General features: G+C 39.6%; 1 protein-coding gene across 4 annotated transcripts in view; it reads right to left on the minus strand.

The window, feature by feature from the left end:
- The window catches only part of KLHL32 (kelch like family member 32), a 235,665-nt gene that overhangs the window by 22,415 nt on the left and 187,327 nt on the right, over window positions 1–25,923 (minus strand). For all 4 annotated transcript variants that reach the window (XM_082633331.1, XM_082633334.1, XM_082633332.1 and 1 more), the window contains 2 exons: window positions 3,906–3,964; window positions 675–867 (listed from right to left, as the gene is read on the minus strand). In XM_082633331.1, the coding sequence (XP_082489457.1) occupies window positions 675–867; window positions 3,906–3,964 (252 nt within the window). The remainder of the gene's footprint in view (window positions 1–674; window positions 868–3,905; window positions 3,965–25,923) is intronic.

Consider the following 25,923-nt stretch of genomic DNA (forward strand, 5'->3'; position numbering starts at 1 on the left):
CTGGAAGGGATCTTAATCACGTAGGCCGAAAAGGGAGGACAAGTTTTCAACTTCATAAAAAAAAGTCAGGGGTAAGCTATTCGCTGCTTTCATTTTATTCCCCTGTGGGATGAGTATGGTCCCTACCTAGTGCTACCCCGTGGTAATGCTTGGGTGGGTCTGTGTGGCCAGAAGCGCTGCCAAACCCCCATGCACAGAACATCTCTAAGGTTTTGTCTTTAGGAGAATACAGGCAGAAACGATATTTGACACTGACAAACAATGAAGACCATTCTCCTGCACTCACAAGAAATAAGAGGACTAAAAGTAGTGAGAAGTAAAAAATAAATTGCTCCTGTAAAGAGTCATTACCTCTTTCAGCGCCTGGTTCCTCCTACTTATACCAATGTTCCTACGTGAATACTAATAGACAATAATGGACCTGACACGTCTCTCTTGGCAACGTGCAAACACACACAAAGGTAACACAGGCCCTGAGAAACCAGATGTTCAGCCACCTGATTGAGTCCGATTTTGTGAGATAAACAATGCACACCTTTCTTGGTAATAAAAGCCAAGTTGTTCTACCACCATGCACTTAATATTTACAGCTGCACTACAGATATCTAAGAAAACAAGTTTCGCAACTTCCTGAATCTCTGCTTTTCCTGATTTACTCAATCAAAGGTACTTGCCAGTCAACAGGTTAAAATTACAACGCGTCCACTGGTCAGCGTCCATGTTGTAGGCATCTATATGCCGCACGAGGACCCGATCGTTATTGTAGTCCAGGTCATTGCCTCCAAGAACATAAAGCTTCCTTTGAACAGCAGCCATGGAATGGTAGACCCGCCTCTGCAGCATGGGGCTGCGGCTTATCCACTTATTCTGAGACAAAAAAAAGAGAAAAAAGAAACTCAGGTGAATTCTGTTAAGTGGAGACCTCCAGGGCAGAAAACAGCACTGCCTCATTAGTAGTGGGGACTCTAATGATGGTCAATCACGTTCTATTTGAATGTTGTTTATATACTTTGAAAGGTATGGGCTTCTTGCCTGAGAACAAGTGCAGAAGAGCCCACATGTTCTAACTCTATTTGCAACTTACGTAAGGCATTTCCTCTTCCTTGGGTTGCATTTTGAATTTGTAAGGAGAACATATGAGAATTTAGAAGTTTTCATGATTGTTTATTTCTCCCAATTGAGAGAACTTACTCCTGCAAATGACTTAAGAGTACAAGTGCATGGTTAGGTATACTGTGTACGGTGGTATAATGATAACAAAACAGGCTCTGGATCCAGAATGCCTGCGTTTATCATCTGTGTGTGACCTTGGCAATTTACTTAACCTGTCTGTGCCTGTTTCCTCATCTGTAAAATAGAGATAACAGTACCCATCTGACAAGCCTGTTGTGAAGATTAAATGAGCTAATACACCTAAAGCATTTAGAACAATGCCTGGCACATATGTCCAATAATATGCACTTTTTAAAAGTTACTGTGATATAATCATTGGCTGCCCAAGGACCCTTCATAAGTTAACATGAGGGCAGCTTTGCTGTTCTTTCCAAGATGAACCTCCGGAGGTCAATGGAAGAGCTAAGATTTGATTCAGCAACAAACCCCTCACAGCCTTTAATATATTTACACGCACAACTTCACCAAATTGGGAAAGGTTATTTCCAGGCACACGGTTATCTGTTTTGTTAGAAGACCAAATGTTCTGTGATAACTTTAGGGAATGGTGAAACCTCTAATATCTGGTTCTAGACCACTCTCAGGAACGAGAGAGGTCTGCTCAACTCTCAAATAAGGCTCCTATTTAAAATATAATGTAAAAATAGATGAAAATCAAATATGACTTTAATTTTAAATCTCAACTAAGTAATGGACAGGTAAGTAAACCTTACCATTTTCTTTCTACATAAACACTAAACATACAGGAAGAACATAGATTATTTCTTTTTGCAGAGAAAAATTTGGATTTTGACCAAAAAAATTATATGATGGTTTGAATACATAGAATTTCAGTTCACAGAGCTGTAAAGGAAGAAGCAAAAAAGAAAGTTTTGTATAAATATTGGTCCATTCACTATTGGCTTATCGACTGGCTCATTTGTAATTTCTCTTTCAAAGATACACTAACATGAGAAAAAGAAAGTGGTTTGTCCAGTTTTTTAAGGCTTGAATTTATCTGCTCCCCCCTTTTTAAACATGTCATATTAAGAATCTCCTTCCAATTAAATGTATCTTTAATAAAACAATCAAACCTTTCTTTCAGATATTCTCCTAAAAAATATCTTTAATACATTATGCATGAGTGGATTTAACTCAAGACTGATGATGCTTTCCTTAGGTGCTTTCTAAAATGAGGCAACCCATCACAGTATTAGGAATCAATGTTTCCACTAGCAGTCCAGTCCCCTGCCACAGGACTATGGATGCCATCTGGTTTGCAAAGCCTGACTGCATCCCCTGATTATATCTTTAGCTTCCTTCACTGCCATGCCTGCCAGGTGAGCCGCCAACCGCTGCAAAGGCAAAGAAACAGAGGCCTGGTGGGGTCATTCCTAATAAGCTAGCGTGTGAATACTAATCAGTGCTGGGGAAGCAGAGGTCACCCCAGCCTGCCTGTTGGCAGGTAGCGATGTGCTCTGTGGCAGATGGCAGGCATTATCGACTCTCCACAAAGGCCTAGAAGAGAAATAAGCACCAGGGCTGAATGATAGAGTTATTGAGATTCTGAGCAAGATGCAAGCAGATGTGATGTTTGCCAGTACCCACTGTAAACAATATGCCAGCAGAATTTTTAAAAAGAGCATGTGTGTACAAACATGAAACAGAACTCATTTGAGAAATGTTAACATCTTCTTCCTCTTTAACCACGTGTGCACCAAACTTAAGCAACTGCAATTAATGATCCCTCTTGGGACATCCGGCCCAGGGACACGTGGTCTCTGAAACCTATAGCCTCTAATGACATCAGGAAACACTTGCAAAGACAGAAATACCTTCGCTAAACTCAGAATCAAGTAATTGTTAAAAAATACTAAATAGACTGAGGTCACTCTGAACATATATTTGATGGCTAGTCCCAACCCAGAGTGCCAAAGCCAACCTGTTGTTTTGTGTTCCATTATCTTCAGCTGATGAAGATGAAACCTCCAAATCAAATCATTCTGGAATACTGTCAAAATCATGAAAAATACTTACATTGCCAAAATCACAGAAATGACAAAATTCAGCAAACATGTGCCACAGTTACAGATACTTTGGTAGAAGGAAAAGAGAATAAAAATAGTTCTTCTTTGGGGGAAAGAAAAGTCATTAAGTGTGCATGAAAAGTGGATAGAAGGGACAGGCACCATCAAAATGCTCCCAGTGCAGGCCCAGCTCTTAGATGAAAAACGTGCGCCAACTCTTCAGATACTGCTCCTTCAGATTTGTCCTACATACTGTCCTGGGATATGTTGGCTATACAGAGCTAAATAAAAGTTATCACTTTATTTGGGAATAAGGAAACCATAAGCACGTTCCCCTCCTAGAATGACAGGCCTTCTAAAAGGAGGTGGCAACAGGACAATCCAAATCCTTTCTCAGGATGCCTCAGTGATGAACAGCCACTTGAGATAAATGGTAATAAGGGCATTTAACTCATCAATATATTTTCCCTTTTTCCTACATTATGCAAAACTCTGAAAAAGTTGAGAACTGAGTATAGCATAAAACAAAAAGAGCTGAAATTCTGTGTTTTGTGAGAAAAAAAAAAAGGCAACCAAAAAGCAGTTTATCCAGATGCTTCCTTTTCTCTATGTAAGTTTAAGTTGCATGTGTGTGTATAGACTTGGCATTCCAACTCCTAATTACTGTAGCAATCTTTAAAAATTCATTTTAATTAAGGTTATGAGCTTTTCTTATATGAGTCTTACCTGGTTAGGTTCATATGCCATTAGTCTGTTCTGATATTGTGCGGTGTTAGTTACTCCACCTGTAATGGATTAACACGTGTTAGGCTTTCATGAATAAGAAATGGGATATTCCAACATGAGAATGAGATACAATTAAAGGAAAATTAGCTACTGCTGAGGGTCTGTTTGTATATCCTCCTGGTGAACCCACGACATAATTAAGAAGCTTATTGTTGAAGCAGTTGCATTTTCAAGAAACATTTCAGAAGCGAGCCAGCTGAGAGCAAGCAACAAGTATGCTGAGATTTCCAGGAGGCCCCCAATTTTGTCAAGCTGCTCTGCATGGCCAGAATGAAGGGCAAAGTATGGTGAGGGAGTGGGAGCAAGCATAGCGCACTTAGACAAATCTCTATACAGTTTATGCCAGGGGCAGAGTTATATGGAAAAGTCTTGTCCTTAGCTACCTTGGTAATTTTACAGCTCTAGTCTTATGTGCACTAACATAGTGATATCTTGATGTCTCTTTGGAAGACCCATATCTAAGAAAAGACATTACTTATCAAAAGAGATCTAGAGCCACTGCTGTCCAACAGAATATAGTAAGAACCATAAACAGGAGTTACATATGCCATTTTAAACTTCCCAGTGGTCACATTAAAAAGTAGTGCTCCTGGGCTTCCCTGGTGGTGCAGTGGTTGAGAGTCTGCCTGCCGATGCAGGGGACACGGGTTCATGCCCCGGTCCAGGAAGATCCCACATGCCATGGAGCGGCTGGGCCCGTGAGCCATGGTCGCTGAGCCTGCGCGTCTGGAGCCTGTGCTCCGCAACGGGAGAGGCCACAACACTGAGAGGCCCGTGTACCACAAAAAAAAAAAAAAAAAAAAAAAAAAGAAAGCAGAGTAGGAAGATCCTGAGCTTACCTCCTCCCACAAACACACCAAAACGGTAACTACAAATCTCTGAGAATGACCTGAAGACTAGCAGAACAGATTTTCTGCAACTAAGGATATTGAGATGAGAAGTGTGGACACAGATGTAGCCTAGTCAGAACTCACACACTGGGTACAGCAACCACAAGTAGGAGGGATATCACAACCACAGTGGTGGTCGCCCCTGATGAGCAAGGGGTCTGAGCCCCACATTGGGATTCCCAGCCCAGAGGACCTGCACCAGGAAACAAGCCCCAATAATGTGCAGCTTTGAAACCCAGTGAGGATTATATTCAGGAGAGCCAGAGGGATGGGGAAAACCAAGACTGCTCTTAAAGGGCTTGGACACAAACTCACTCACTCCAAGTCCCAGTGCAAAGGCAGCAGCTTGAAAAGTACCTGGGTCATATAAGAAGGAGATTCACTGACTAATTTTAGGGCATGTGCCAGAGGAGCAACAATCTGGTGGAACTTTCTCTAGGGACAGAAGTGCTGGCAGGCATTTTTTTACTTTCCCTCCACCTAGCTGGCCCAGCGCAGGTGGGCACCATTTTTGTCACACTCAGTCGACCTAGCTAACACCATCCATCCTGCCCCAGCATCCCTTGAGGATCAGCCCTGCCCAACCGGCCTGTCTCAGCTGGCCACTCCAAAGCAGCTCCTGCCTCACCCTATCAAGTGAGCTGCTCCAGCCAGCACTGACCGGTGTCTCACCAAGGTATCTGCCACACTTCAGACCAGTCCCATAAACAGTGCACCTGTAACAGTCATGGCCAGGCCTTGCAGCCACTCATGCCGGGGGCCAGACCCACCCACCAGCACACCTGCACCAATCACAGCCCAAACAAAACAGGAAGGCACAGGTATCCCACACAGGGGAAACCCCTAGAGTTCCTGGCTCTGGTAAGCAGGGGAGATTGCACCACTGGGCCCCATAGGACACCTACATAAGGCCACTCTTTCAAATGGAGAGACCTAGCTGATATACCTAATACAAAGCAACAACCACAGAGAGTTAGGCAAAACGAAGAGACAAATAAATATCTTCCAAACAAAAGAACAAGACAAATCCTCAGAAACAGAACTAAACAATATGGAGATAAGCAAATTACCAGATAAAGAATTCAAAGGAATAGCCAAAATCATGCTCACCAAACTCAGGAGAAGAATGGAGGAACACAATGAGAACTTTCAACAAAGAGATAGAAAATGTAAAACAAAACCAATCAGAACTGAAGAATACAATAACTGAAATGAAAAATACACCAGAGAGAACCAACAGCAGATGCAGAAGAATGGATCAACCACCTGGAAGACAAGGTGGTGGAAATCATCCAATCAGAACACCAAAAAGAAAAAAGAGTTTAAAAAAATGCAGATAGTTTAAGGGACCTCTGGAACAACATCAAGCTTACTAAAATTCACAACAAAGGGGTCCCAGAAGGAGAAAAGAGAGAAATGGGGACAGGAAACCTATTTGATGAAATAATGGTTAAAAAACTTCCCTAACCTGATGAAGGAAACAGACATCGAAGTTCATGAAGCACAGAGTCCCAAACAAGATGAAACCAAAGAAACCCACACCAAGACACATTACAATTAAAATGTCAAAAGTTAAAGATAAAGAGAAGATATTAAAAGCAGCAAGAGAAAAACAACTAGTTACTTACAAGGGAACCCCCATAAGATAATGAGCTGAGTTTTCAGCAGAAAATTTATAGTCCAGAAGGAATTGGCACAATATATTCAAAGTACTGAAAGGAAAAAACTTACAACCAAGAAGACACTACCTGGCAAGTTTATCTTTCAGAATTGAAGTAGTATCTTTCAGAACTGAAGAGTTTACTACACAAATAAAAGCTAAAGGAGGGCTTCCCTGGTGGCACAGTGGTTGAGAGTCCGCCTGCTGATGCAGGGGACACAGGTTCATGTCCCGGTCTGGGAAGATTCCACATGCCGCGGAGCAGCTGGGCCCACGAGCCATGGCCGCTGAGCCTGCACGTCCAGAGCCTGTGCTCCGCAACGGGAGAGGCCACAGCAGTGAGACGCCCGCATACCACAAAAAAAAAAAAAAAAAAAAAGCTAAAGGAGTTCATCACCACTAAACCAACATTACAAGAAATGTTAAGGGAACTTCTTCAAGCAAAAAAGAAAAGGCCATAACTAGAAACAAGAAAATTATGAAAGAAAAAATCTCACTGGTAAAAGCAAACATACAGTAAAGGTGGATAAGAACCACCTACAAAGCTAGTATGAAGGTTAAAAGACAGAAGTAGTAAAACCATCTATATCTAAAATAATTAGTTAAGTGATACACAAAATAAAAAGATGTAAAAGATAACATCAAAAACATAAAATGTGGAGGATGGACAAAAATCCAGTGCTTTTAGAATGCACTCAAACTTAAGTGACCATTAATTTAAAATAAACAGCTATATACATAGATTGTTACTATAGGAACCTCATGGTAACCAAAAAACAAAAACCTATAACAAATACACAAAAAATAAAAAGAAAGGAAAGCAAACATATTACTAAAGAAAGTCACAAGGGAAGAGAACAAGAGAAGAAGAAAGAAGAGGGAAGAACTATAAAAACAACCAGAAGAAATTAGCAAAATAGCAATAAGTGCATACCTATCAATAGACTAAGTGATCCAATCAAAAGACAGGGTAACTGAATGGATAAAAAACCAAGATATATATATATATATATATATATATATATATATATATATATATATATATATATATATATATACACACACACACACACACACACTACCTATAGGTGAATCACTCCAGATCTAAAGACAAACACAGACTAAAAGTGAAGGGATGGAACAACATACTCCATGGAAATGGAAATGAAAAGAAAATTGGGATAGCAATACTTATATCATACAAAATAGACTTTAAAACAAAGACTGCAACAAGAGACAAAAAAGGTGTTATGTAATAATAAAGGCATCAATCCAACAAGAGCATATGACACATAAATATTTATGCACCCAACATAGGAGCACCTAAATACATAAAGCAAATATTAACATACATGAAGGAGATATTGACAGTAATACAATAGTAGGGGACTTTAACACCCCACTTGCATCAATGGATAGATGATCTAGACAGAAAATCAGTAAGGAAATATTGCCCTTAAACGACACATTAGGCCATACAGCCTTAATAGATATACAGAACGTTTCATCCAAAACCAGGAGAATACACATTCTTTTCAAGTGCACATGGATCATTCTTCAGGATAAATCACGTTAGTCCACAAAAAAGTCTCAATAAATTTAAGGAGATTGAAATCATTATCAAGCTACTTTTCTGACCACAACAGTATGAAACTAGAAATCAATTATAAGAAGAAAACTGGAAAAAACACAAACACGCAATAGATGAAGAAAAATAATTTGACAAAATTCAACATCGATTTATGTTAAACACTCTCACAACAGAGTGGGTATAGAGGGAACATACCTCACCGTAAAAAGGACTACATATGACAAACCCACAGCTAACATAATACTCCAAGGTAAAAAGATGAAATATTTTCCTCTAAAATCAGGGAGAAGATAAGGATGCCCACTCTTGCCACTGTTATTTAACACAGTATTAGAAACCCTAGCGCTAGCAATGAGATAGAGAGAGAGAGAGAGACAGAGAGAGAGAGAGAGACAGAGGAGGCATTCAAATTGGAAAGGAATAGGTAAAACTGTCACTATTTGCAGATGACACGATACTTATATACAGAAAATCTTAAAGGCTCCAACCAAAAGACTATTAGAACTAATAAATGACTTCAGTAAATTTGCAGGATACAAAATTCACATGCATAAATCTTCTGCATCTATGTACACTAATAACAAACTATCAGAAAAAAAAATAAAGAAAATCCCATTTTCAAGTGCATCAAAAAGAATAAAATACTTAGGAATAAATTTAACCAAGGAGGAAAACACCTGTACTTCTGAAAACTATAAGATACTGATGAAAGAAAATGAAGATAACACAAATAAATGGAAAGACATACCATACTTACTCATGGATTAGAAGAATTAATATTGTTAAAATTCCATACTACCCAAAGCAATCTACAGATTCAACGCAATCCCTATCAAAATACCAATGGCGACTCCCTCTCGCGAGAGCACCAGAGTCACAACTAACTGCTGAACAATCGTCGACAGGAAGACACTGGAACTCACCAAAAAAGATACCCCACATCCAAAGACAAAGGAGAAGCTGCAATGAGACAGCAGGACAGGCGTAATCACAATAATATCAAATCCCATAACTGCTGGGTGGGTGACTCACAAACGGGAGAACACATACCACAGAAGTCCACCCACTGGATCGAAGGTTCTGAGCCCCATATCAGGCTTCCCAACCTGGGGGGTCCAGCAATGGGAGGAGGAATTGCAAGAGAATCAGACTTTGAAGGCTAGCGGGATTTGACTGCAGGACTTCGACAGGACTGCAGGAAACAAAGACTCCACTCTTGGAGGGCACACAAAGTAGTGTGTGCATCAGGACCCAGGGAAAGGAGCAGTGACCCCATAAGAGACTGAACCAGACCTACCTGCTAGTGCTGGAGGGTCTCCTGCAGAGGCAGGGGGTAGCTGTCTCTGACCGTGGGGACAAGGACACTGGCAGCAGAAGTTCTGGGAAGTACTCCTTGGCATGAGCCCTCCCAGATTCCACCATTAGCCCCAACAAAGAGCTGGGTAGTCTCCAGTGTTGGGTCACCTCAGGCCAAACAACCAGGAAAGAGGGAAGCAAGTCCCACCCATCAGCAGACAAGCAGATTAAAGTTTTACTGAGCTCTGCCCAACAGAGCAACAGCCAGCTCTACCCACCACCAGTCCCTCCCATCAGGAAGCTTGCATAAGCCTCTTAGATAGCCTCATCCACCAGAGGGCAGACAGCAGAAGCAAGATGAGCTACAATTCTGCAGCCTGGGGAAGGAAAACAACATTCACAGAAAGATAGACAAAATGAAAAGGCAGAGGGCTATGTACCAGATGAAGGAACAAGATAAAACCCCAGAAAAACAACTAAATGAAGTAGAGATAGGCAACCTTCCAGAAAAAGAATTCAGAATAATGACAATGAAGTGATTCAGGACCTAGAAAAAAGAATGGAGGCAAAGATCGGGAAGATGCAAGAAAGCTTTAACAAAGACCTAGAAGAATTAAAGAACAAACACCTAGAAGAATTAAAGAACAAACAAACAGAGATGAACAAAACAATAACTGAAATGAAAAATACACTAGAAGGAATGAATAGCAGAATAACTGAGGCAGAAGAATGGATAAGTGATCTGGAAGACAGAATGGTGGAATTCACTGCCATGGAACAGAATAAAGAAAAAAGAATGAAATGAAATGAATACAGCCTAAGAGACCTCTGGGACAACATTAAATGCACCAACATTTGCATTATAGAGGTCCCAGAAGGAGAAGAGAGAAAGGACCCAAGAAAATATATGAAGAGATTATAGTCGAAAATTTCCCTAACATGGGAAAGGAAGTAGCCACCCAAGTCCAGGAAGCACAGAGAGTCCCAGGCAGGATAAGCCCAAGGAGAAACACACTGAGACACACAGTAATCAAACTGACAAAAATTAAAGACAAAGAAAAATTATTGAAAGCAACAAGGGAAAAATGACAAATAATATACAAGGGAACTCCCATAAGGTTAACAACTGATTTCTCAGGAGAAACTCTACAAGCCAGAAGGCAGTTGCATGATATATTTAAAGCGATGAAAGGGAAGAACCTACAACCAAGATTACCCTACCTGGCAAGGATCTCATTCAGATTCGAGAGAGAAATCAAGCAAAAGCCAAGAGAATTCAGCACCATCAAACCAGCTCTACAACAAATGCTAAAGGAACTTCTCTAAGTGGGTAACACAAGAGAAGAAAAGGCCCTACAAAAACAAACCCAAAACAATTAATAAAATGGTAAAAGGAACATACATATCGAAAATTACCTTAAACGTGAATGGATTAAATGATGCTCCAACCAAAAGACACAAGCTCACTGAATGGATACAAAAACAAGACCCATATATATGCTGTCTATAAGAGACCCACTTCAGACCTAGGGACACATACAGACTGAAAGCGAGGGGATGGAAAAAGATATTCCATGCAAATGGAAATCAGAAGAGAGCTGGAGTAGCAATACTCATATCACATAAAATAGACTTTAAAATAAAGAATGTTACAAGAGACAAGGAAGGACACTACATAATGATCAAGCGATCAATCCAAGAAGAAGATATAACAATTATAAATATATATGCACACAACATAGGAGCACCTCAATACATAAGGCAACTGCTAACAGCTATAAAAGAGGAAACTGACAGTAACTCAATCATAGTGGGGGACTTTAACACCTCACTTACACCAATGGACAGATCATCCAGACAGAAAATTAATAAGGAAACACAAGCTTTAAATGACACAATACACCAGATAGATCTAATTGACATTTATAAGACATTCCATCCAAAAACAGCAGATTACACTTTCTTCTCAAGTGCACGTGGAACATACTCCATGATAGATTACATCTTGGGTCACAAATCAAGACTCGGTAAATTTAAGAAAATTGAGATTATATTAAGCAACTTCTCGGACCACAACCCTATGAGATTAGAAATCAATTAGGGGAAAAAAACATAAAAAACACAAACACATGGAGGCTAAACAATATGTTACTAAATAATCAAGAGATCACTGAAGAAATCAAAGGGGAAATCAAAAAATAACTAGAGACAAATTACGATGAAAACAGGACGATCCAAAAACTATGGGATGCAGCAAAAGCAATTCTAAGAGTTAAGTTTACAGCAATACAAGCCTACCTCAAGAAACAAGAAAAATCTCAAATAAACAATCTAACCTTACAACATCCAAAGGAACTTGAGAAAGAAGAATAACCAAAACTCAAAATTACTAGAAGAAAAGAAAACATAAAGATCATAGCACAAATAAACGAAATAGAAACAAAGAAAACAATAGCAAAGGTCAATAAAACTAAAAGCTGGTTCTTTAAGAAGATAAACAAAATTGATAAACCTTTAGCCAGACTCATCAATAAAAAGAGTGATAGGACTCAAATCAATAAAATTAGAATGAAAAAGGAGCAGTTACAATGGACACCGCAGAAATACAAAGCATCCTAAGACACTACTACAAGCAACTCTGTGCCAATAAAATGGACAACCTGGAAGAAATGGACAAATTCTTAGAAAGGCATAACCTTCCAAGACTGAACCAGGAAGAAGTAGAAAATATGAACAGACCAATCACAACTAATGAAATTGAAACTGTGATTAAATATCTTCCAACAAACAAAAGTCCAGGACCAGATGGCTTCACACGTGAATTCTATCAAACATTTAGAGAAGAGCTAACACCCATCCTTCCCAAACTCTTCCAAAAATTTTCACAGGAAGGAACACTCCTCTGCAAACTCATTCTATGAGGCCACCATCACCCTGATACCAAAACCAGACAAAGATACTACAAAAAAAGAAAATTACAGACCAATATCACTGATGAATACAGATGCAAAAATATTCAATAAAATACTAGCAAACAGAATCCAACAACACAGTAAAAAGATCATACACCATGATCAAGTGGGATTTATCCCAGAGATACAAGGATTCTTCAATATATGCAAATCAATCAATGTGATACACCATATTAGAAATTGAAGAATAAAAACAATATGATCATCTCAATAGATGCAGAAAAAAGCTTTTGACAAAATTCAACACCCATTTGTGATAAAAAAAAAAAAACTCTACAGAAAGTGGCATAGAGGGAACCTACCTCAACATAATAAAGGCCATAAGACAAACCCACAACAAACATCACTCTCAATGGTGAAAAACTGAAAGCATTTCCTGTAAGATCAAGACAAGGATGTCCACTCTCACCACTGTTATGCCACATAGTTTTGGAAGTCCTAGCCATGGCAATCAGAGAAGAAAAACAAATAAAAGGAATACAAATTGGAAAAGAAGAAGTAAAACTGTCACTATTTGCAGATGACATGATACTGTACATAGATAATCCTAAAGATGCCACCAGAAAACTACTAGAGCTAATCAATGAATTTGGTAAAGTTACAGGATACAAAATTAATGCACAGAAATCTCTTGCATTCCTATACACTAAAAACAAAAGATCAGAAAGAGAAATTAAGGAAACAATCCCATTCACCATTGCAACAAAAAGAATAAAATACGTAGGAATAAACCCTCCTAAGGAGGTAAAATACCTGTACTCAGAAAACTATAAGACACTGATGAAGGAAATCAAAAATGACACAAACAGATGGAGAGATATACCATGTTCTTGGATTGGAAGAATCGATATTGTGAAAATGACTATACTACCCAAAGCAATCTAAGATTCAAATTACCAGTGGCATTTTTTACAGAAGTAGAACAAAAAATCTTAAAATTTGTATGGAGACACAGAAGACCCTGAATAGCCAAAACAGTCATTTTTTTTTTTAAATAAATTTATTTATTTATTTATTTTGGGCTGTGTTGGGTCTTTGTTGCTGTGCACGGGCTCTTCTCTAGTTGTGGCGAGCAGGGGGTTACTCTTCATTGCAGTGTGCAGGTTTCTCATTGCGGTGGCTTCTCTTGTTGTGGAGCCTGCAGCTCTAGGTGTGCAGTCTTCAGTAGTTGGGGCTCGCGGGCTCCAGAGTGCAGGCTCAGTAGTTGTGGTGCATGGGCTTAGTTGCTCCACGGCATGTGGGATCTTTCCAGACCAGGGCTCGAACACATGTCCCCTGCATTGGCAGGCAGATTCTCAACCACTGTGCCATCAGGGAAGCCCATCCAAAGCAGTCTTGAGGGAAAAAAAATGGAGCTGGAGGAATCAGACTCCCTGACTTCAGACTATACTACAAAGCTACAGTAATCAAGACAGTATGGTACTGGCACAAAAACAGAAATATAGATCAATGGAACAGAATAGAAAACCCAGAGATAAACCCACGCACCTATGGTCAACTAATCTATGACAAAGGAGGCAAGGATATACAATGGAGAAAAGTCAGTCTCTTCAATAAGTGGTGCTGGGAAAACTGGACAGCTACATATAAAAGAATGAAATTAGAACACTCCCTAACACTATACACAAAAATAAACTCAAAATGGATTAGAGACCTAAATGTAAGACCAGACACTATAAAACTCTTAGAGGAAAACATATGTAGAACACTCTTTGACATAAATCACATCAAGATCTTTTTTGATCCACCTCCTACAGTAATGGAAATAAACACAAAAATAAACAAATGGGACCAAATGAAACTTAAAAGCTTTTGCAAAGCAAAGGACTACAAACAAGACTAAAAGACAACCCTCAGAATGAGAGAAAATATTTGCAAACGAATCAAAGGACAAAGGATTAATCTCCAAAATATATAAACATCTCATGCAGCTCAATATTAAAAAAAAACAGGGGCTTCCCTGGTGGCGCAGTGGTTGAGAGTCCGCCTGCCGGTGCAGGGGACACGGGTTCGTGCCCCGGTTCGGGAAGATCCCACATGCCGCGGAGCGGTTGGGCCCGTGATCCATGGCCGCTGAGCCTGTGCGTCCGGAGCCTGTGCTCTGCAGCGGGAAGAGGCCACAACAGTGAGAGGCCCGCGTACCACAAAAAAAAAATAAAATAAAAATAAAAAAAAAATAAAAAAAACAAACAACCCAATCCAAAAATGGGCAGAAGACTTCCGGGTAAGATGGCGGAAGAGTAAGACGCGGAGATCACCTTCCTCCCCACGGATACACCAGAAATACAGCTACACGTGGAACAACTCCTACAGAACACCTACTGAACGCTGGCAGAAGACCCCAGACCTCCCAAAAGGCAAGAAACTCCCCACATACCTGGGTAGGGCAAAGTGGAGAGATCCGCACACAGAGGATCGGTGCCGAGAGGCACTCACCAGCCCGAGAGGCTTGTCTGCTCGCCCGCCGGGGCACGCAGCGCTGGAAGCTGAGGCTCGGGCTTCGGTCAGAGCGCAGGGAGAGGACTGGGGCTGGTGGCGAGAACTCAGCCTGAAGGGGGCTAATGTGCCACAGCTAGCCGGGAGGGAGTCCGGGAAAACTCTGGAGCTGCCGAAGAGGCAAGAGACTTTTTCTTCCCTCTTGGTTTCCTGGTGCGCGAGGAGAGGGGATTAAGAGCGCTGCTTAAAGGGGCTCCACAGACGGGCGCGAGTCGCGACTGAAAGCGCGGAGCCCAGTGACAGGCGTGGGACGCTGGGGCTGCTACTGCCGCCGCCAAGAAGCCTGTGTGCGAGCGCAGGTCACTGCCCACACCGCCCTTCCGGGAGCCTGTGCAGCCCGCCACTGCCGGGGTCCCGGGATCCAGGGGCGGCTTCCCTGGGAGAACGCACGGCGCGCCTCGGGCGGGTGCAACGTCACGCCGACCTCTGCCGCTGCAGGCTCGCCCCGCACTCCGTGCCCCTCCCTCCCTCCCGGCCTGAGTGAGCCAGAGTCCCCGAAGAGGCTGCTCCTTTAACCCTGTCCTATCTGAGCGAAGAACAGACGCCCTCCGGCGACCTACACGCAGAGGCGGGGCCAAATCCAAAGCTGAGACCTAGGAGCTGTGAGAACAAAGAAGAGAAAGGGAAACCTCTCCCAGCAGCCTCAGAAGCAGCGGATTAAAGCTCCACAATCAACTTGATGTACCCTGCATCTGTGGAATACATGAATAGACAACACATCATCCCAAATTGAGGAGCCCGGAGTCAGTGCTGTGCCTCTGAGGTGGGAGAGCCAACTTCAGGACACTGGTCCACAAGAGACCTCCCAGCTCCACATAATATCAAACGGCGAAAATCTTCCAGAGATCTCCATCTCAACACCAGCACCCAGCTTCACTCAACGACCAGCAGGCTACAGTGCTGGACACCCTAAGCCAAACAACTAGCAAGACAGGAACACAATGCCACCCACTAGCAGAGAGGTGGCCTAAAATCATAAAAAGTCCACAGACACCCCAAAACACACCACCAGACGTGGACCTGCCCACCAGAAAGACAAGATCCAGCCTCATCCACCAGAACACAGGCACTAGTCCCCTCCACCAGGAAGCCTACACAACCCACTAAACCAACCTTAGCCACTGGGGACAGACACCAAAAACAACAGGAACTACGAACCTGCAGCCTGCAAAAAGGAGACCCCAAACACAGTAACATAAGCAAAATGAGAAGACAGAAAAACACACAGCAGGAGAAGGAGCAAGATAAAAACCCACCAGACCTAACAAATGAAGAGGTAATAGGCACTCTACCTGAAAAAGAATTCAGAATAATGATGGTAAAGATGATCCAAGATTCTATTTCCCAGATACAAAATCTTGGAAATAGAATAGACAAAATGCAAGAAACAGTTAACAAGGACCTAGAAGAACTAAAGATGAATCAAGCATCGATTAAAAACACAATACATGAAATAAAAAATACTCTAGATGGGATCAATAGCAGAATAACTGAGGCAGAAGAACGGATAAGTGAGGTGGAAGATAAAATAGTGGAAATAACTGATGCAGAGCAAAATAAAGAAAAAAGAATGAAAAGAACAGAGGACAGTCTCAGAGACCTCTGGGACAACATTAAACGCACCAACATTCGAATTATAGGGATTCCAGAAGAAGAAGAGAAAAAGAAAGGGACTGAGAAAATATTTGAAGAGATTATAGTTGAAAACTTCCCTAATATGGGAAAGGAAATAGTTAATCAAGTCCAGGAGGCACAGAGAGTCCCATACAGAATAAATCCAAGGAGAAATACGCCAAGACACATATTAATCAAACTGTCAAAACTTAAACACAAAGAAATCATATTAAAAGCAGCAAGGCAAAAACAACAAATAACACACAAGGGAATCCCCATCAGGATAACAGCTGATCTCTCAGCAGAAACTCTACAAGCCAGAAGGGAGTGGCAGGACATACTTAAAGTGATGAAGGAGAAAAACCTGCAACCAAGATTACTCTACCCAGCAAGGATCTCATTCAGATTTGATGGAGAAATTAAAACGTTTACAGACAAGCAAAAGCTGAGAGAGTTCAGCACCACCAAACCAGCTTTACAACAAATGCTAAAGGAACTTCTCTAGGCAAGAAACACAACAGAAGGAAAAGACCTACAATAATGAACCCAAAACAATTAAGAAAATGGGAATAGGAACATACATATCGATAATTACCTTAAATGTAAATGGACTAAATGCTCCCACCAAAAGACACAGAGTGGCTGAATGGATACAAAAACAAGACCCATCTATATGCTGTCTACAAGAGACCCACTTCAGGCCTAGAGACACATACAGACTGAAAGTAAGGGGATGGAAAAAGATATTCCATGCAAATGGAAACCAAAAGAAAGCTGGAGTAGCAATTCTCATATCAGACAAAATAGACTTTAAAATAAGGACTACTAGAAGAGACAAAGAAGGACACTACATAATGATCAAGGGATCGATCCAAGAAGAAGATATAACAATTGTAAATATTTATGCACCCAACATAGGAGCACCTCAATACATAAGGCAAATACTAACAGCCATAAAAGGAGAAATCGACAGTAACACACTCATAGTAGGGGACTTTAACACCCCACTTTCACCAATGGACAGATCATCCAAAATGAAAATAAATAAGGAAACACAAGCTTTAAATGATACATTAAACAAGATGGACTTAATTGATATTTATAGGACATTCCATCCAAAAACAACAGAATACACATTTTTCTCAAGTGCTCATGGAACATTCTCCAGGATAGATCATATCTTGGGTCACAAATCAAGCCTTGGTAAATTTAAGAAAATTGAAATTGTATCAAGTATCTTTTCCGACCACAATGCTATGAGACTAGATATCAATTACAGGAAAAGAGCTGTAAAAAATACAAACACATGGAGGCTAAACAATACACTACTTAATAACGAAGTGATCACTGAAGAAATCAAAGAGGAAATTAAAAAATACCTAGAAACAAATGACAATGGAGACACAACGACCCAAAACCTATGGGATGCAGCAAAAGCAGTTCTAAGAGGGAAGTTTATAGCAATACAATCCCACCTTAAGAAACAGGAAACATCTCGAATAAACAACCTAACCTTGCACCTAAAGCAATTAGAGAAAGAAGAACAAAAACATCCCAAAGTTAGCAGAAGGAAAGAAATCATAAAAATCAGATCAGAAATAAATGAAAAAGAAATGAAGGAAACGATAGCAAAGATCAATAAAACTAAAAGCTGGTTCTTTGAGAAGATAAACAAAATTGATAAACCATTAGCCAGACTCATCAAGAAAAAAAGGGAGAAGACTCAAATCAATAGAATTAGAAATGAAAAAGGAGAAGTAACAACTGACACTACAGAAATACAAAAGATCATGAGAGATTACTATAAGCAACTCTATGCCAATAAAATGGACAACCTGGAAGAAATGGACAAATTCTTAGAAATGCACAACCTGCCAAGACTGAATCAGGAAGAAATAGAAAATATGAACAGACCAATCACAAGCACTGAAATTGAAACTGTGATAAAAAATCTTCCAACAAACAAAAGCCCAGGACCAGATGGCTTCACAGACGAATTCTATCAAGCATTTAGAGAAGAGCTAACACCTATCCTTCTGAAACTCTTCCAAAATATAGCAGAGGGAGGAACACTCCCAAACTCATTCTACGAGGCCACCATCACCTTGATACCAAAACCAGGCAAGGATGTCACAAAGAAAGAAAACTACAGGCCAATATCACTGATGAACATAGATGCAAAAATCCTCAACAAAATACTAGCAAACAGAATCCAACAGCACATTAAAAGGATCATACACCATGATCAAGTGGGGTTTATTCCAGGAATGCAAGGATTCTTCAATATACGCAAATCAATCAACGTGATACACCATATTAACAAACTGAAGGAGAAAAACCATATGATCATCTCAATAGATGCAGAGAAAGCTTTCGACAAAATTCAACACCCATTTATGATAAAAACCCTGCAGAAAGTAGGCATAGAGGGAACTTTCCTCAACATAATAAAGGCCATATATGACAAACCCACAGCCAGCATCGTCCTCAATGGTGAAAAACTGAAACCATTTCCACTAAGATCAGGAACTAGACAAGGTTGCCCACTTTCACCACTCTTATTCAACCTAGTTTTGGAAGTTTTAGCCACAGCAATCAGAGAAGAAAAGGAAATAAAAGGAATCCAAATTGGAAAAGAAGAAGTAAAGCTGTCACTGTTTGCAGATGACATGATACTATACATAGAGAATCCTAAAGATGCTACCAGAAAACTACTAGAGTAAATCAATGAATTTGGTAAAGTTGCAGGATACAAAATTAATGCACAGAAATCTCTGGCATTCCTATATACTGATGATGAAAAATCTGAAAGTGAAATCAAGGAAACACTCCCATTTACCATTGCAACAAAAAGAATAAAATATCTAGGAATAAACCTACCTAAGGAGACAAAAGACCTGTATGCAGAAAATTATAAGACACTGATGAAAGAAATTAAAGATGATACAAATAGATGGAGAGATGTACCATGTTCTTGGATTGGAAGAATCAACATTGTGAAAATGACTCTACTACCCAAAGCAATCTACAGGTTCAATGCAATCCCTATCAAACTACCACTGGCATTTTTCACAGAACTAGAACAAAAAATTTCACAATTTGTATGGAAACACAAAAGACCCCGAATAGCCAAAGCAATCTTGAGAACGAAAAATGGAGCTGGAGGAATCAGGCTCCCTGACTTCAGACTATACTACAAAGCTACAGTAATCAAGACAGTATGGTACTGGCACAAAAACAGAAAGATAGATCAATGGAACAGGATAGAAAGCCCAGAGTTAAACCCACGGACATATGGTCACCTTATCTTTGATAAAGGAGGCAGGAATGTACAGTGGAGAAAGGACAGTCTCTTCAATAAGTGGTGCTGGGAAAACTGGATAGGGACATGTAAAAGTATGAGATTAGATCATTCCCTAACACCATACACAAAAATAAGCTCAAAATGGATTAAAGACCTAAATGTAAGGCCAGACACTATCAAACTCTTAGAGGAAAACATAGGCAGAACACTCTATGACATAAATCACAGCAAGATCCTTTTTGACCCACCTCCTAGAGAAATGGAAATAAAGACAAAAATAAACACATGGGACCTAATGAAACTTAAAAGCTTTTGCACAGCAAAGGAAACCATAAACAAGACCAAAAGACAACCCTCAGAATGGGAGAAAATATTTGCAAATGAAGCAACTGACAAAGGATTAATCTCCAAAATTTATAAGCAGCTCATGCAGCTCAATAACAAAAAAACAAACAACCCAATCCAAAAATGGGCAGAAGACCTAAATAGACATTTCTCCACAGAAGATATACAGACTGCCAACAAACACATGAACGGATGCTCAACATCTTTACTCATTAGAGAAATGCAAATCAAAACTACAATGAGATATCATCTCACACCAGTCAGAATGGCCATCATCAAAAACTCTAGAAACAATAAATGCTGGAGAGGGTGTGGAAAAAAGGGAACACTCTTGCACTGCTGGTGGGAATGTGAATTGGTACAGCCGCTATGGAGAACGGTATGGAGGTTCCTTAAAAAACTACAAATAGAACTACCATATGACCCAGCAATCCCACTACTGGGCATATACCCTGAGAAAACCATAATTCAAAAAGAGACATGTACCAAAATGTTCATAGCAGCCCTATTTACAATAGCCCGGAGGTGGAAACAACCTAAGTGTCCATCATCAGATGAATGGATAAAGAAGATGTGGCACATATATACAATGGAATATTACTCAGCCATAAAAAGAAATGAAATTGAGCTATTTGTAATGAGGTGGATAGACCTAGAGTCTGTCATACAGAGTGAAGTAAGTCAGAAAGAGAAAGACAAATACTGTATGCTAACACATATATATGGAATTTAAGAAAAAAAAATGTCATGAAGAACATAGGGGTAAGACAGGAATAAAGACACAGACCTACTAGAGAATGGACTTGAGGATATGGGGAGGGGGAAGGGTAAGCTGTGACAAAGTGAAAGAGCGGCATGGACATATATACACTACCAAACGTGAGGTAGATAGCTAGTGGGAAGCAGCCGCATAGCACAGGGAGATCAGCTCGGTACTTTGTAACTGCCTGGAGGGGTGGGATAGGGAGGGTGGGAGGGAGACGCAAAAGGGAGGGGATATGGAAACATATGTATATGTATAACTGATTAAATTTGTTATAAAGCAAAAAAAAAAAAAAAAAAAAAAAAAAAAAAAAATGGGCAGAAGACCTAAATAGACACTTTTTTAAAGAAGACATACAGATGGCCAAGAAGCACATGAAAAGCTGCTCAACATCACTAATTATTAGAGAAATGCAAATCAAAACAACAATGAGGTATCAACTCACACCAGTTAGAATGGGCATCATCAGAAAATCTACAAACAACAAATGGTGGAGAGGGTGTGGAGAAAAGGGAACCCTCTTGCACTGTTGGTGGGAATGTAAATTGATACAGCCACTGTGGAGAACAGTATGGAGGTTCCTTACAAAACTAAAAATAGAATTACCACATGACCCAGCAATCCCACTACTGGGCATATACCCAGAAAAAAAACATAATTCAAAAAGACACATGCACCCCAATGTTCATTGCAGCACTATTTACAATAGCCAGGTCATGGAAGCAATCTAAATGCCCTTTGACAGACGAATGGATAAATAAGATGTGGTACATATATACAATGGGATATTACTCAGCCATAAAAAGGAACAAAACTGGGTCATTTGTAGAGATGTGGATAGATCTAGAAACTGTCATACAGAGTGAAGTAAGTCAGAAGGAGAAAAACAAATATTGTTTATTAATGCATATATGTGGAACCTAGAAAAATGGTACAGATGAACCGGTTTGCAGGACAGAAACAGAATCACAGATGTAGAGAACAAACGTATAGACACCAAGGGGGGAAAGTGGTGTTGGTGGTGGTGGTGGTGGTGGTGGTGGTGGTGTGATGAATTGGGAGATAGGGATTGACATGTATACACTAATATGTTTAAAATGGATAACTAATAAGGACCTGCTGTATAAAAAAATAAATAAAATAAAATTCAAAAATTCAAAAGAAAGAAAGAAAAAGAAAATACCAATGTCAGTTTTTATAGAACTGGAATAAATAATCCTAAAATTTGTAACAAACTACAAAAGACCCCAAATAACCAAAGCAATCTTAAGAAAGAAGAACAAAGCTGGAGGTATCACACTCCCTAATTTCAAACTGTACTACACAGCTATAGTTATCAAAACTGTATGGCACTGGCATAAAAACAGACACATAGATCAATGGAACAAAATAGAGAGACCAGAAAGAAAGCCATGCTTCTTTTGTCAATTAATCTATCAAAAAGAAGCTAGAAATATACTTTGGGTAAAACACAGTCTCATTGATAAATGGTGTTGGTAAAATTGGACAGGTACATGCAAAAGAACGAAATTAGACCACTTTCTTACACCATACACAAAAGTGAACGCAAAGTGGATTAAAGGCTTAAATGTAAGACCTGAAACCCTAAAAACTCCTAGAAAACAACATAGGCAATACACTCTTTGATATCACTCTTAGCAATATTTTTGAATTTGCCTCTTCAGTCAACGTAAACAAAAGCAAAAAAAAAAAAAAACAAATAGGACTATATCAAACTAAAAAGCTTTTTCACAGCAAGGGAAATCATCAACAAAACAAAAAGGCAACCTCTTGAATGGGAGAAGATATTTGCAAATGATATATCCCATAAGGGGTTAATATTCAAAATATATAAATAACTCACACAACTTAATATCAAAAAATAGACAATCTGGGGCTTCCCTGGTGGCGCAGTGGTTGAGAGTCCGCCTGCCGATGCAGGGGACACGGGTTTGTGCCCCGGTCCGGAAAGATCCCACATGCCGCGGAGCGGCTAGGCCCGTGAGCCATGGCCGCTGAGCCTGTGTGTCCAGAACCTGTGCTCTGCAATGGGAGAGGCCACAACAGTGAGAGGCCCACGTACCGCAAAAAAAAAAAAAAAAATAGACAATCTGATTGAAAAATGAGCAGACGACCTGAACAGATATTTTTCTAAGGAAGAAATACAGATGGCCAACAGACACATGAAAAGATGCTCAACATCACTAATCAACAGGGAAATGAATCAAAACCACCTCACACATGTCAAAATGGCTATTATCAAAAAGACAAGAAATAACAAGTGTTGTCAAAGTGTAGAAAAAGGGGACTTTTGTGCACTGTTGATGGGAATTTAGGTTGTTGCAGCCACTATGGAGAAGAGTATGGAAATTCCTCAATAAATTAAAAACAGAACTACCTTATCATCCAGTAATTCCATTTCTGGGTATTTATCCAAAGAAAATGAAAACACTAATTCAAAAAGACATATGCACCCCTATGTTTATGTTCATTGCAGCATTATTTACAATAGCCAACACATGGAAGAAACCTAAGTGTCCACTGATGGATGAATGAATAAGGAAGATGTGATATGTGTAATGGAATATTACTCAGCCATAAAAAAGAATGAAATCCTTATATTTGTGACAACACAGTTGGATCTAGAGGGTATTATGCTAAGGAAAATAGTCAGACCAAGAAAGACAAATACTGTATGATTTCACTTACATGTAGAATCTAAAAAACAAAGCAAATGAACAAACAAAACAAAACAAACAGATTCATAGATACAGAGAACTGGTGGTCACCAGAGGGGAAAGGGGTGAAGGATTGGGTGAAATAGGTGAAGGGGATTAAGAGGTACAAAATAAGTCATGGGGATGTAATGTACAGTATAGGGAATACAGCCAACAATACTGCAATAACTCTGTATGGTGACAGACTTACCATGGTGCTCATTGGTAATGTATATAAATGTTGAATCAATATGCTGTAAAACCTGAAATTACCATAGTATTATATGTCAAATGTACTTCAACTAGAAAATTAAAATTAAAAAATTAAAAATAACTTTAAAATGTGTACTATTATAATATTGACCAAGGTGGCCTTAACATTCCTCTCAGCTTAACTGAACTTTAGACAGGCTTCTTCCTGTCTCTGGCCCCTGACCTCCCTTTACTTACAGCATTTATTTTAAAAAACTTGCAAATTCTTTCTCTCTGCCTCTTTGAGATATAAATCATTTAAGAAGCTTCTTGAAAATTTTACAACCCAGGAATATCTTCCTCAAAGACCTGGGAGCCATGCCATTGAGATGTTATCATCAAGGAAGAGAATGCTCCTATCTCCCAGTTTCTGTGGAGGCTAGGAGCCTAACTCCGATGGGTACAAATCAGCAAACACAAATGGCCTAACCGCAGAGAAAAACATTTACAAACTTAGGGTAAATGAATGTGCTCAACACATCACACTGATCAACCTTCTTCCAAAAGTACTTCAGTATATTTCTACCAGCTCACCCCAGTGCTGAAAAACCCTACTGTTTTTCAGAGGAGTTGATTTCAAACTGCATTCTGGTCTCTCTCCTCTAGTGCAATAGTCTTGAATAAAGTCCTCCTTGTCTGTTTAACTGTGTCCACTATAATTTTTGCTTTGGCAGTTCAAATACTTTGAATGGGTCACTACTATCAACTCCACGGCCAGAAGTCAAGTCAACCAGACCCAAGAATTAGTGCATCAACTTAACTAAAGTGTGATAATCAATCAGTACTAATGGATACATAAAGGAGAGGGAATCTGTCCAGGCCAATCATTACTCTCTTATTCAGTCCCAGTAAGGAGAGTATAGCTTTCATGTAATTGACCATAGCTATTATTAACTGGAAGGTTTTTTTTTTTTTTAAAGTTCTCTCTGAAGCTTGCAACCACTTTTAAGATCAAGGAAAGTTTTGTCTACAGAAGAAATCCATAAAGAACAGAGAGGAATGAGTTTCCTGCCCTCAAAGTCTTCTCTGGATTTCTCACTAAATGTCTCATTTTTAAAGATGAAATCAAAGAAAAGGATAACACACTTAAGAAAGCTGAGGCTGAAATGCCTACATAGAGTCAAAATGTATGTCAAAATAAATACAGAGGTATGTTTGCTTCCCCCCCCAACCTTCTTGTTTTTAAATCTAATTAAAAATGGAATGTCCAATAATTCTTTCTTAGCATAACTATGGAAGAATAATCAAATCTATTGAAATCTCACAAGTTTTCAGGGCTAAAATGACTGCCAAGTGCTTCTGATCTGGGCCATAACCACCAGATTAACGTCCAGCTCGCCTATAATTATTTCTCCAAATGAGAGGGAACAGAGGTGAACTCCCCCCATTATTTTGAAACTGTGACAGTTTCTCTACTTGTTTTAGAAATATGGGACAGAATTAATATCTACTGCAATAAACTATCTGTTTATGACACTATTTGAAGATATTTACACTACAATATGTATCAGACTCTGCCCATTATAGATTAAATGTATAATCAATGGATTAGAATGCAGCTATTGCATCCTTTCTCCCAAGCACGGCACACTATTTATCTTCATGCTTTTCAGAATTACTATTTACTGTCTTCCACAGATGCATTTATAATACAGTTTTTTTCCCCCTTAATCTGCACTCAGTAATTAGATTCCTTACCCTTACATACAAATTTTCACTCACATGACAATATTTAGAAATGAGATATTGGGTTACTAGTTGGGGGTAAAAATAAAAGTCCTAGTTAGTTACTTGGTTGATTACTTCTAGAATGTTAAACCGCAGGAGGTGCCTACAAAACCAAGTGCTGTAACTTTTGCCAAATCAGGATTACAAGGGAAAACTTTAAGAATTGGTTCTATTGCTTTCCCCCTTTGAAATAACTTACAAATGAGCATATAAATAAAAAAACACTTCTTCTCAGTACAAAAGATAAATTTTAAAAAAGCATCCACGTTTGCAGCCCACATTTCTCTAGCAATGTTACCCATTTTCAGAGCTTTATCATTACATTCCCTT

This window comes from Mesoplodon mirus (genome assembly GCF_964341445.2).
Source record: "Mesoplodon mirus genome assembly, chromosome: 10".
Classification (NCBI taxonomy): domain Eukaryota; kingdom Metazoa; phylum Chordata; class Mammalia; order Artiodactyla; family Ziphiidae; genus Mesoplodon; species Mesoplodon mirus.